The sequence below is a fragment of the Lycium ferocissimum genome, chromosome 7 (assembly GCF_029784015.1).
Source record: "Lycium ferocissimum isolate CSIRO_LF1 chromosome 7, AGI_CSIRO_Lferr_CH_V1, whole genome shotgun sequence".
Classification (NCBI taxonomy): domain Eukaryota; kingdom Viridiplantae; phylum Streptophyta; class Magnoliopsida; order Solanales; family Solanaceae; genus Lycium; species Lycium ferocissimum.
In genome coordinates, this window is record NC_081348.1 from 59,337,649 (window position 1) to 59,350,410 (window position 12,762).

The following is a 12,762-nucleotide window of genomic DNA, read 5'->3' on the forward strand; positions in this document are numbered from 1 at the left end:
TTAAAAAGAAAGGAGAATAATCTTTTTGGGACAGAGGGAATAATAGTGATGGCGGTGTATGGATATTTTGTATTTTTGGGCCATTTTCACATGTGGAAAGGTTGTTGTTGTCGTATTTAAACTTGGAAATTAAGTCTTCAACACAAATTCCCCTTTTATGCTTGTTGATGTGCTTGGGTCCACGCCACTAGCTGTTTGCTGCGTAGCTGAAAAAGTCTCATCACAATTTTCATATTTTGCTTTTTCCTTTTTTTTTCTTTTCAATTTATGTGACAATTTTCGTTTTTTGAAAGTCAAAAAAATAAAAAAGTTGACCGCAATTATCATACACAATTTTAAATATTTTAAATTGGTTAATATTGTGACTTATAGTACTTTTATATAACATCTAAATATGTATATTAATTTTTTTTAAAACTTAAAGATTATAAGGGAAACTTACCTAAATGTACCCTTCGGCCATCTAATTTACCAAACATGACCGAAGTATACACTGGCTATACACTTTGGATGTATAGTAGTATACTTTATACAATACATATACAGTCAGCCCTCTCTATAACAGTATCCGCGTATAGCAACACCTCTCTATACTTTAAGATTTTTCAAAACAGATTTTTTATGTTATATTTTACTTCTCTATAACAACATTTTACCTATAACAGCAACAACCAACTTTATAAAAGTACGCTTTTTGTAAAATCACCTCCATATAACAACTATCTGCTTTTTTGGGTAATATAATTATCAACGATCTTTATAAAAATAAAATATCTATGATTACTAATAATAAGTAGCATAGATTTTGACCAAATATTTAATTTGATATCTTAATATACTATATTTATGACCGAATATTACATATGAATACATATGTGGAGTTTGATGCAACATTTCCTATCATTGAAGATTTCACTGATGAAGAGATTATTGCCCATGTCATTAAAGTGAAAGAACAAGTTGAAGAATCTGGAAGCCGAAGTCGACAATGAAAGTCTTTGACGAAGAACCTCAACCTATTGTTACTTGACTGTGTTAGAAGATTCAAAGCTTCAACTCTTAGATTTCCTTCAAGGGAAAGCAGTTGGATACCCGTTTGTTGAAAGTTTAGATACAAATCTTCGTAAATTCAAGCATTATATCACCACTAGAGATTAGATTCTACGAAACAAGCTACAATAAAATTTCTCCCATCAATCTCGAAAGAATTTAATTTTCAAGTATTGTAGATTTAAAATGTGTGCCTTGGAGCTTAAAACTATATATATTCAGTTATGAATTTATTGAAATTGTATTAACTTTCTTTAATGTTTAGTTAGTGAAACATTTATATTTTTGAGATTTAAAATTTAAACAATATGTTATTTTTTTAAAACATTAAAAACAAAAAAATAGATTTTATGTATCTTTTTTGCCTACAACAGCCAACTATTATTTAAATGGTAAATGTTGTTATAGGTGTATAACAGCTAAAAAATTTCGGACCCAATGATGTTATAGAGAGGTTTGACTGTACATTGTGTACATTTTTTAAACTAGATGACGGAATGGTATGTAGCTGTAATTTTCCAAGATTGTATGTTCAAATTCACGATCGAAATAAAGAAGTTTGTCTCTCGCAATCGGAACTATGTCACATAAATTGGGACGGAAGGAGTATATCTTTTCTTTTCAATGATTACTGCTAAACATTATTATCACTCAGTTTATCTTTTAATAACTCCGAAAATTCAAATTAAAATATTTAATTTGAAGATAGTGGAATTAATGTAATCAACGTAAATACAGCAATGGTTAAAGTTGATGGACCCAAGGAAATAGTAATAACTATCTAACCCCCAACCACGCACCCCCGCCCCCCACCCAAAAAAAAAAAAAAAAAAGAGAGAAAAGAAAAAGTTCAAAATATTTCACTAAGCAATTATCTCATCCATATGACATTCCCTGAGTTTAACCTTTGCCTTGTTGGTGCCTCTTTTGTGCATCACGTCACAACACTCGCATCTGTCCATCTGAAAGTAAAAAGGAGGAAGAATAAACAATCGTGACAAAATTCAACAAAGCAAATTTAATAGAAAACCTTTTTTTTTTCTAATTACATTAAGCAAAACATATGAAAATCAATATTTCAAACTGGTGACCCTGTACTATTTTATCCAATCAATGTATATAAGAAGAGGACATCGTTGGTTATATTTTGTAATTACATTGTTGACAAAATGAGGCCTATAAATCTTAAAAAGTAAATACAAACACTGTACGTATCTCTTACCAGATCATAAAAGCATCTTTCATGGTCTAGAGATCTATGTTACTCGGACTTTTAAAAAATATCAACAGGTGCGTGTCGGATCCTCCAAAAGTAGTGTATATTTGGAGGATACGACACGGATATGACAACTTTTCTGGAGAGTCCGAGCAACTTAGAGATATTACAAATAAAATAAAAGTTGGACACATCGAACAGCCCCTTAAAGTTGTCAGTAACTGTCATTTAAACATTCAACTTATGACATCTTCCAGTTGAGCACCTAAAGTATGATAAAATGTTCCTATTAGACACTTGCACCTAAATTTTGAAAAAATATTTACGCATGTTCTGAAGTGTCCATTACGTAGTCTCATTATGTCATTTCCTTTGATTATACACATCAACATCAATTAAAACAGACATGCGATTTTACGGCCTATTGAGGTTGATGCGTATAATAAAAGGAGGTAACATATTTTAAATAATTTATTTATCAACGTAATGGGCGTTTGAAGACGGGCATAAAGTTTTCCAATTTTAGTCGGAAGTGTCTAATTGGACCACTTTATCAAGTGTTCAATCGGAACATTCATAATCTGAGTGTCTAAATAAAATTTACTAGTAAGTCTAAGGGTTCTCGATATATTCGGCCCAAAATAAAATAGGAAATTAAGACCTTACCTCTATTCGTTTCCTTCTTGGAGAGTAGACTTCAATCTTGGAGATATATTCTGCAGAATGGTTACCACTGTATGAACAAGCCAACAATCCTCGAGGCGATGACCGCGAATACGTAGTAAGGATTTCATTTTTCTTCGTTTTCTCTACATTTTCCATGAAGAAAACATGAGGAGCTTCACAAGAGTCATTTGTAGGGAACCTTGTATTTAACAAGTAATATGGAGGGTCTTTAGGAGTAACTCCCCAAGGTTGAAATGTTTCAATAGGTAATTGTAAATGGCTCCTAGGCAAAATGTTCTCATAAATGTGTACCGAGTAACCCCATGAAATAGAAAATGACCAATTGCTAGGCCTGTTGTAGCAGATAACTTGTTGTAACAGGCGAGATTGATCTAACTTGGCCGCCTTCATAAGGTGGCTTACTGATTGAAGTCTGTCCATTGAAGGGAAAATAGGGTCTGCGGCATCTAGATGGTGAAGAGACATCAAAGGAGCTTTTGGATGGGATGATAATAAACCAGATATATCACCGCGCAAATCTATCTACAAGTAGAGGCAGATGCAAAAATTTAGAGTCAGTAAATTCAAAACGAGTGTAGTTTATGTGCAGTTAAACCGGCTATCTGGCCATAAATAATATTTCGATATCTGTAAATATTGAAGTTCAGTGTTTGCAGTTACTCATTTGGCCATCACTATTTGCGATACAAACTTGAGAGTTAGAAAGAAATGAAAACATACCTGGTGACTACCTTTAAGAGGAGTAAGAGTGACTCCAACATCAGATATGCAAACCATAGTTATTTGATCAGCAGATCTCAAGAAAGGATATCTCCTCAAGCAACTTTCTACATACTTAGACATTGCTTTTGCCAAAGGGTAACTCAAAATAAATCCAGCTCCACCAAAAGCTTGATTAAATGAGTACCAATAATTCGACAATAAATACTCTGATTGACCCCCTAAATAGTAATATTTCGTGTGATCATATTGCACAAGAACATCAACAATATTATCCACAAAAAATACCGAATCATCATCTCCCATAACTACCCATCTCACGCCTTCGTGTTCCTCCCTAAAGACCTCCATTATCCCATGCACCATTCGAGCCATAGTTGGCGCGACATGTTTAGTTTCTTCAAGTAATTGAGTGATGTTATCGGATACTCTATAAGGAGGGGAAAACGAGGACCATGGCAAAAGATCGTCGCCCTTTGGAGCCACATCAAGAAAGAGATAACCGCGCGTTTTATTTGGCCTCCACCATGATTCAATGTATTCTTTCCTATAGTGCCATGCTTCTTGAGAGCCAAGAAGTCCAAAAAGAAGATGGCTAAGATTTGTAGGAATAGAATCATGACCAAATTGTGGGGTACTTGTAAATCTTGAGGAATGTAAAGAACAATTGGGATCATTGAATAGGAAAATTGAAGCAAAGTAAAGAACAATCCCTGAAACCAGCACGACTCTGCAAAGACCAGTAACAAACAACTTGTCAAATGAAACTCTAAGCTTTTCTTTGATTGTATTTAAGTGATTGTAAGCAAATCAGATAGAATTACTTGATTTTTTGAGCCATAATTGGAGCACAAGCAAAAGGAAACTTTTATGTCTGTAGCTTAGTCCAAAGAGCATGCTACAAAATAGTAGTACTACTTGTTAATTTTCTGTCTTCAAAGTATTTTATTATTGACTGATCATGTAATTTTGTCATGTTGCAGTGAATCAAACAATTTCTTTTCAGAGTTGGTAGTATTTTATTGACTGATCATGTAATTATTCTAAAGTTAATAATTGATTTATATAACTTATATATGCTGAAAATGTACATAAAAACAAGAAAATAAAAGAATTACACCGTTGGTGTACTTTAACCTGTTCCATCATATTACCTGCCTTATTTTCCAAGTTAGTAATCCCACTTATTGTGATCAATTACTTGTATTTGTCTTTTAGTTGACTTAATAGCTAGTATTAAAAGATACACTATTTAACTATAGTTACATAGATTTTAAACTCAATTAATTAAGCTGTTTTATTATTGGTGACTTCTAAACTCCCCGTGATTTACTACTCTCGAAATAAATACAACACAATTACATTAATAGTGCAAACAATCTTTACTTGTCAGTATATACAAATTAAATCCATCAAGAGAAATTCTTTTCAAGTATTATATGTTGTGTGTTTGAATGTTAGGAGATATTGAAACACTTACATTTAAATATACACTAACAATATAAAGATTTTTATATTCTCATTATATTTTAACATGTAGCAATTTAGTCACTACTTTTATCACTACTAGTCAATACTTATCCTACAACTTTGCTTATAATTACTGGCCTCATAAGTGACCTGATTATGCAAATATTTTTTATAACGTCAATGCATAAAACTTTAAACTCTCAAGCTTTTGGGTAAGTTGCATGCATATTCCAAAAATAAAAATAAAAAATTGCATGCATATCCAATCCTAAAGTTATGGCTAATTTCCAATTGTAGTCTTTATTAGAATTAAGTAAATAAAAGAAAATAATAAAACTTTAAAAACATAGTGATAGAAAGAGAGGGTGTAACCAGACAGGGGAAGAAGTGATACAGTGGAGGCAAATAATTTCATTCCATTGTTCGAAGCCATCATCATTCCATCTCTTTGTCACACATCTTCATGCAATCTATAACAAGGAGCTTTTGAACTTTAAATCAAGAAGAAGCAAAAAAAGTTCAATTTTGCAGATTTTGAGATACAAAAGTATACAAAATCATTAGCTCAGTCAAGAGTTTGTTATGGATGCACCGTAGTAATCGTGTGGTTAGCACTAGAGGCGGATCTAATATGCTAAAAGGGATAATATAACTTTTGGTCTCAAAATTGGTTATTTCTAATTTTAGTTCTCGTGATATATGGCTAAATGCACTTAATATTTAATTAATTAAAAAGTATAATTTTAGTCTCATTATAGCATGTAAATATTTTTTTTTTCTTCTTATAACTGTGGTGCTGGAGGTACCAACTAAGTATGTTCACCAAGGCTAGAACAGATTGGAATAAACCACTTAGTGTTTTTGTTTCTACTGAGAATTGAAGACCTCATGGTATTCAACTCACTTCATTAATCACTAGGCCACACCCCTGGGTGCTCATGTAAATATATTATGTCAGGTTATTTTTTGAATTATATCCTCAGGCCTCAAATATGGTGTAACAATATAATATAATAACACATGGGTAATTAATTACGTCTTTGTAAAAGTTAATAATTTGATAAATTAATTAAATTTCAAAAGTAGAGAAATAAAAATGCACATTCCAATTGATTGGAGGTTAAACGTACTTAAATAAATATCACAAAGACCATTAGAATTAATTAATACTCGAGGGACTAAAAGTGCAAGTTTTCCTATTTTAAATCAGGGTGGGACGATGGGTGCAAAATACTATTAGAGACACTCTTCATTTGTTGCTATGGCCACATGTGTGTATATGATTTTATTAAGAGATAATGCATAGAGGCGCAAGTTGGTCCTCTAATTGATGGTTTAGGTTTGTAATGGTAACTAGTATGAACCTCGCGAAAGTGTTTAGATGTGTTTTTAACCTATTCACTCAATAAGAAATCATGCTCCCATCAGGTACCCCAGATCTTTGAAGAATCTATGCACCTTTTCCTTGAAAGGGAAATTCATATGCGACATTTCGGAAGCAATTTCTTGGTGTGTTGAACCTTGTCTCATACTCTATTAAAATTGTTAATTTACAATGAGACTGAGTTCCTAACAGAGGACTTGGTATACTCGCTGAATGATGTATCAGTATTAAAGCATAGATGTGCTTGAAATGCCATTGACAAATCCAAGATGTACTCCTACAAGTAAAGGGAGTTCGAATAGAGATTGGCTGTGCCCGAAAGGTTATGAACCGGTTTACAAGTCCAATGCCAAATAGACCCTTTTTGCGATTTCTAAGAAAGATTCCTACAGACGATGGATTCCCGCGCGAAACACTTTAGATTGAAAAAAGTTTGACCAATTTTTTTAAAAAAAATTGAATAACTTGCTCGAATTGGATTCTTTCGATTTCCATACTGAAGATATATTTACGAAGTTCTTCCAATTTAAGAACTTGCTTAAATTTTCTCCAAGCAGAAACCAACAAGCATTGTCCGCTCTGATTTAAGCATGACTGATCATCTCCAATTTACGGAGGCAATGCTGGTCCATTACATGAAAGAAGTGCCCTCCCAACAAAAAAAAAGCTATTCATCATACAAATTCAAGTTGCTTCCAGCTCTTCCTGTTGATACAAAGGCGCGACACAACTCCTCAGGTTTAGAGCTTGATAATTTAGGTGAGCCCTGCAGCTTAACATGTATTTTGACTTCAACAGTTGCCCCGTTAGTCATGGCCACGAGGGTACAACTCAAAAATGTTAGTAAGATCTTACGTTATGTAAGGATTATACAAAACCCTTATGAGATTGTATGAATATAATATGATATAAAGGATGACAATGGTCACCTACTGTTATGCTACATATGTCTTGGTAGAAAAGTCAAGTACAATAGATATAATGTTGAGACTAGTTCATAATATGAAAAAAATGGTCCAAAATCAGCAAAACAATCTGCCAAATTTTCCGTAGGATATGGAAAGGCTTGGTATATAATAAATCCTATGCATCAAGTCACAGCCCAAGTTCGGATTGTGAGAGTAGAATAGCTGAAATGCATAATATATTGAGTGCTTTGGCTATATGTTCCAGACACATTAGCTGCACTCATGGGTAGCCTCACTTCTAGTATATTACTACTAGTCAACATGGCATGACAAAATCAAAAAAAGGCACCAGTAAAATGATCAAGTTTAAATGACAAGATATCAATTCTGTGCGGCCAAAGGAAACAGAGAGATGTTTCAAGCCAAAATTAAGGAACATTGTTCAAGAATTCCGGCCCGTTAAATCTTGTTGAATCAAACTCCAAGCTAAGGATTAAGTTAAACAATTGACAACACCAACTACAGAAACATCAGCTTGCACAATGCAGCAGTCATCAACAAGGAAGCCCTTCTTAGGATCATTGAGTTCACATAATGGCATAAATGATGGCCAACCCCAACTCTGTGCAGCAGCCGAGTAACAATTTACACCACCTGCTAAAGGACAACGTCAAATTATTCGAAGGAGGTCAGATGTAGAAACCAATAAAATTGAAGGATCTGTTTGACATGGATTTGAAACAGTTTTTTATAGCACAAACGATCGGAGTATTTGATAAAAGACCAAAATTTTAGTCAGTTATTCACATAACAGCCAGATAGCTTGCTAAATGAAACTGATTTGATAAAAATTCAAAAAACTAGGTGGTCTTATTAAACCAATCTAGCCATGCTAGGGCAGTGGAGCATATGGCAATGTATCATTCCCTGATACGTGAAATACAAATAATTATCTCACATAAAACACCTATTTACTCAAATATGTCATTTCGTCTAATAAGGAGAATTCGAATTGCGCAAAATTATTCCAAATGAAGGCAATCAGAAGTTTAACATTTTCTTCCTGATAAAACCTTACCAACTTCTGCAGGTAATTAGGGAACGAGAAATCATACTATTCATTGAGAAAAAGTAATAAGAGAATGTACCACTCTTCTTGTGATGTTTACCACTAATCCTGTCTTTGATGGAAGTGCTAAATTTTGCCTTGACCTTTTTTTTTGCAATCAAATCCTTCAGCATCAACTGATTCAAGAAAGACGGAGATGTTCTGGCCATTTTGTCCACTATTACCGTTAGGATATAACGAAAGTTTCCTGCATATTCCAAACACACCAAACTGTATTTACACTACAAAGAAAAAACACTGGAGGAAAAGTGAGTAAGAACTGATATGATGGATAAAAGACATTATCAATATACCATTTACAATCCCCAACAGTAAACTCTTCAGAACACACTTCATTCTTCAATTTTGTGAATTCAGAAATCTTCCTTTCGTGCTTATAAGGCTCAATGTCATTCAATGAGGACAAACATTCCCTGGTTATTGATGACATATAACTCCAAAGATACATTTGTCATTAACAAGGTAACCATTAGAGGGATCTTAGAATGTTGCATGAGATATACAAATCGAGAAACCCCATTCAGTCTGGATATTGCGGAAACGCCGCTCCATCTCTGCATCAAAAATAAATATAGTCCTAGCAAGTGTATCTGACATAGTATCAATTTACTGCCTACTTAAATCGAAAGTTTCTATTTATATATGAAATTAGCTTGCTTCAATACACTGAAAATAAAGTACTTCTAGAGAATCGGGTCATGAAAGATGTACAAGTAACCGTCCGCCGAAATTGGGATTTGTAACATGGAAAACAAGACATGTTACATCAAGAGGAAAAGAAAACTATACCTCTCAATAGATTATAGTTGTCATGAATCTGATCAAATATCAAGAAGCTAAATGAGGCATTCACCTCCCAATCAGCTTGAAAGGAGCTTGTCGACGATGGCCAAGTATGCAGATATATGGCCTTGTCCATCTTCATTTCCATCAGGATGAATGATCATTTTCCTATCCCATGTTCATGAACAGTTCAGGAAATTTTGAATAATTTAAAAAAAAAAAAAAAAAAAATATATATATATATATATATATATATATATATATCGAAACAAGTCTATAGCCAAGGAAATAATTTTAAACATTCATGTAACAAAAAATATTTATTGCTATGGAATAATATAATTAACAATTCTACTCCATGAGCAATGCATCCAGACTTCTAGACAAAAGCACAGACAGGACGAAAGTAAAGTCAGTTTCAACAAAGATTAATTAACAATTCTACTCCATGAGCAATGCATCCAGACTTCTAGACAAAAGCACAGACAGGACGAAAGTAAAGTCAGTTTCAACAAAGATTTGCTTGTCCAATCCATAGCTAAATTTGCCCAAGTTATTAGCACAGCCCATTTTGATCCGCTCATTTAACTCAGTCCATTTTGACCCGCATATTTGACACCCCTACATAGCTTCATAGCTCATAATTAACTTGCCCTTTCTTGTATTTCTTTACCAATCAATGGTACATGCCCTCAAAGACTTGTCTCAATACTATGTATACATATCTAAAATGAGCATACTGAATCAGTTAATAGGTATTCATCATGGAGTCAGCTATGAGTACTGGACAAATTAAAGTTTTACAGAAAATAAATCTTTACCATTATTTGGTCAATGTATGTACAGATTGAAACAGACTATAGATTGTTCCTCTTTGGCCACTTATTAGAGTTGAACACACACACACACCCATCCATCATAACAAATAAGAATCGATTAATGATCAGATATTGTTGGATATTGGGTTCGGTCGTGGGTCGCCCATGTGAACCCGACCCGGCCCATTTAGAAGAGATAAACTTAAGGGAGATTATCTAGGAAGTTTAAAGAAAACAAAAATACTGCACGTTTCTTTTTCTAGGAAATATACTTAATTATATTTCGTTATCTTTAGATTACAATGTCTACTTTTATTGTTATCTTTGGTCTAAATATCATCTTTATTATATTTTGGCACAAATAGACCTCTTATTTTAACGGACGGACTCTTGTTATCATCCTATTAGTCTATTTACCCGTTATCCAATTAATAGACCCGTATCCATAACCCGATATCCCTTCTTCCCTTTGGCCAACTGAAAAGACTCAAAATACTGGCCGTTTGCACCCCTTACTCTCCGGTCAAATCCCACCGGAAGGCAACAAATCCTTACACCAGAAATCCCAAAATTAAACAAAACGTTTCCAAGAACAGAGGGCATAATAAGACACAATAATTTCTTCGATCAAATCAACCAGTATCTAGTAATATAATGTGATAACAAAGTTTCTTATCCTCCAAGATCCCCAAATGCTTTGATCTGGCCAAAAATGTTTGACCGATTAATGATAATAATAGGTAACGATTTTATGTATTACTCCTACATATGTCTGAAAATTGAACTATCTGAAATCTCGTCTTAGAATTTTCGAAGAATATTTCTGTAATAAATCAATCGCATCAGCTGTTTTTCGCTTTCCGCAATGAGAAGCTCCGATAGGATTTGACCGGAGAATAAGGAGGTGCAAACGGCCAGTGTTTTGAGTCTTTGCAGTTGGCCAAAGGGAAGAAAGGATATGGGGTTATGGGTACGGGTCTATTAATTGAATATCGGGTAAATAGACCAATAGGATCATAACAAGAGTCCGTCCGTTAAAATAAGAGGTCTATTTGTGCCAAAATATAATAGCAGGGGTATATTTAGACCCAAAGTATAACAATAGGGGTACATTTAGACCCAAAGTATAACGAGAAATATAATTAGCCCTTTTCGGTTCTTTTTCAACCTGGGAGTTGTGGCTCAGTAGTGAACTGTTCCTTTTTCTCTCCTTTCTCTTCATATATATCTCTCTTCCAACAGAGAAACATAATTCTTGCTTAGAAAGAAAAACACACAGAAAAAGAGAAAAAGGCATTTAGTTTGTGGATATCAGTGTTCTATTTCCTAATAAAGTAAAATTGGCTTGGAGCGACTCTTCAATAAAAATTCTGTGAATTTTCCGCTGCTATTAACAGGAACATGATTCTTATTCCTGTTACTAATTTCTTCTTTGTTAAATACACCAAGTATGTATTATATATGGAGTAACATATTCGTCGAGTTTTCAAAATTTATTTTATAACGTGGTGCATCTTTAAGCTTAGTTTTTGACCTTTTAGCTTAAATTAATCTTAATAAGCTCAGCTATCGGGTCCCCACGAGCCCCTTTGAAAGCCCTCTCCCTTCTTGCCAAATTGACAAATAGGCAACATATTACTACCATTATATTACATAAGTATTAGGATCCAACTGTGATGTATCAGTCAAATTTTGTTAGCTTTCACTTTTAATTTGAAGGATTTGTATTAGTTTACATTATTTCAGGGCAGGGAAATAGATGCAAGTTTTGTCAGAGCTCATTATCAACTACTCACTAAAGGATTGTCCAGAAGAGATATCAAATTCAAGCAACTAGCAAAAAAAAAAAAAAAAAAGAGATTGAAGTCTAGACAAATATTTTGAAGTTAATGATGAGCAATACCAGTTGTAGCCACCGGACTTGAACTCATTTGTTTCATACTTGGTGATACCATTTTCTGAGAGCGAAGAAAAGGATTCAATCTTCAACAAGTAACGTACTGGTGATACATCTGTATTTTTCATGCTTACTTCTGACCCTTCTGAAATGGAAAGACAATAATGCAATCGGAAAAGGGTCAAAATTACCTGAACTTTGAAAAATAGTTCATAAATACACCTTCGTTATCTTTGGCCCGATTATCTTGCTTCGGTTATCTATGGGGTCAATTATATATACATTCATGTAACTATTGCCACGTGGCATCATCTATAGCCCTTCAAAATTATTTTACCCTCAAATAATTTTTTTTACCCACTAAAATAACTCAATCACCATCCCAATTTTTTTTTTTTTTCGGAAAAAATAATATGGATAATTTTTTCGACAAAAAAAAAAAAAAATAATAATTTCGTATTAGTTTGAAATTTCAAAAAAAAATAATAATTTCGTATTAGTGGGTAAAAAATTATTTGAGGTAAAATAATTTTGAAGGGTTGGGATGATGCCACGTGGCAATAGTTACACGGAAGGGTATAATTATACCCCGTAGTATCATTTTGTAAGGGTATAATTGGCCCTAAAGTATAACGAAGGGTATGAATGAACTATTTTTCAAAGTTCGGGGGTAATTTTGGCCACTTTTCCGTAATGCGAT

General features: G+C 33.5%; 2 protein-coding genes across 3 annotated transcripts; both read right to left on the bottom strand.

Annotated features, from left to right (window-relative positions):
• Window positions 1-1,877: 1,877 nt before the first annotated feature.
• LOC132063027 (uncharacterized) lies at window positions 1,878-5,673 on the bottom strand. 2 transcript variants are annotated; one of them, XM_059455474.1, is made up of 5 exons: window positions 5,516-5,673; window positions 4,498-4,571; window positions 3,674-4,403; window positions 2,933-3,475; window positions 1,878-2,012 (listed from the first exon to the last, which is right to left on the bottom strand). In XM_059455474.1, exons 2-5 carry the CDS (start codon window positions 4,512-4,514, stop codon window positions 1,914-1,916), a joined length of 1,389 nt encoding a protein of 462 aa, XP_059311457.1. In that variant the 5' UTR covers window positions 4,515-4,571; window positions 5,516-5,673; the 3' UTR covers window positions 1,878-1,913. The 2 variants fall into 2 exon arrangements, with proteins under 2 accessions (XP_059311457.1, XP_059311456.1); XM_059455473.1 differs by lacking the exon at window positions 4,498-4,571 and having other exon boundaries at window positions 5,521-5,673.
• Window positions 5,674-7,928: 2,255 nt separating this feature from the next.
• On the bottom strand, window positions 7,929-9,012 carry LOC132062396 (ubiquitin C-terminal hydrolase 12-like). The gene is made up of 3 exons (XM_059454975.1): window positions 8,858-9,012; window positions 8,648-8,751; window positions 7,929-8,089 (listed from the first exon to the last, which is right to left on the bottom strand). The coding sequence occupies exons 1-3, from the start codon at window positions 9,010-9,012 to the stop codon at window positions 7,929-7,931; spliced, it is 420 nt and encodes a 139-aa protein (XP_059310958.1).
• Between the last annotated feature and the right edge of the window lie 3,750 nt (window positions 9,013-12,762).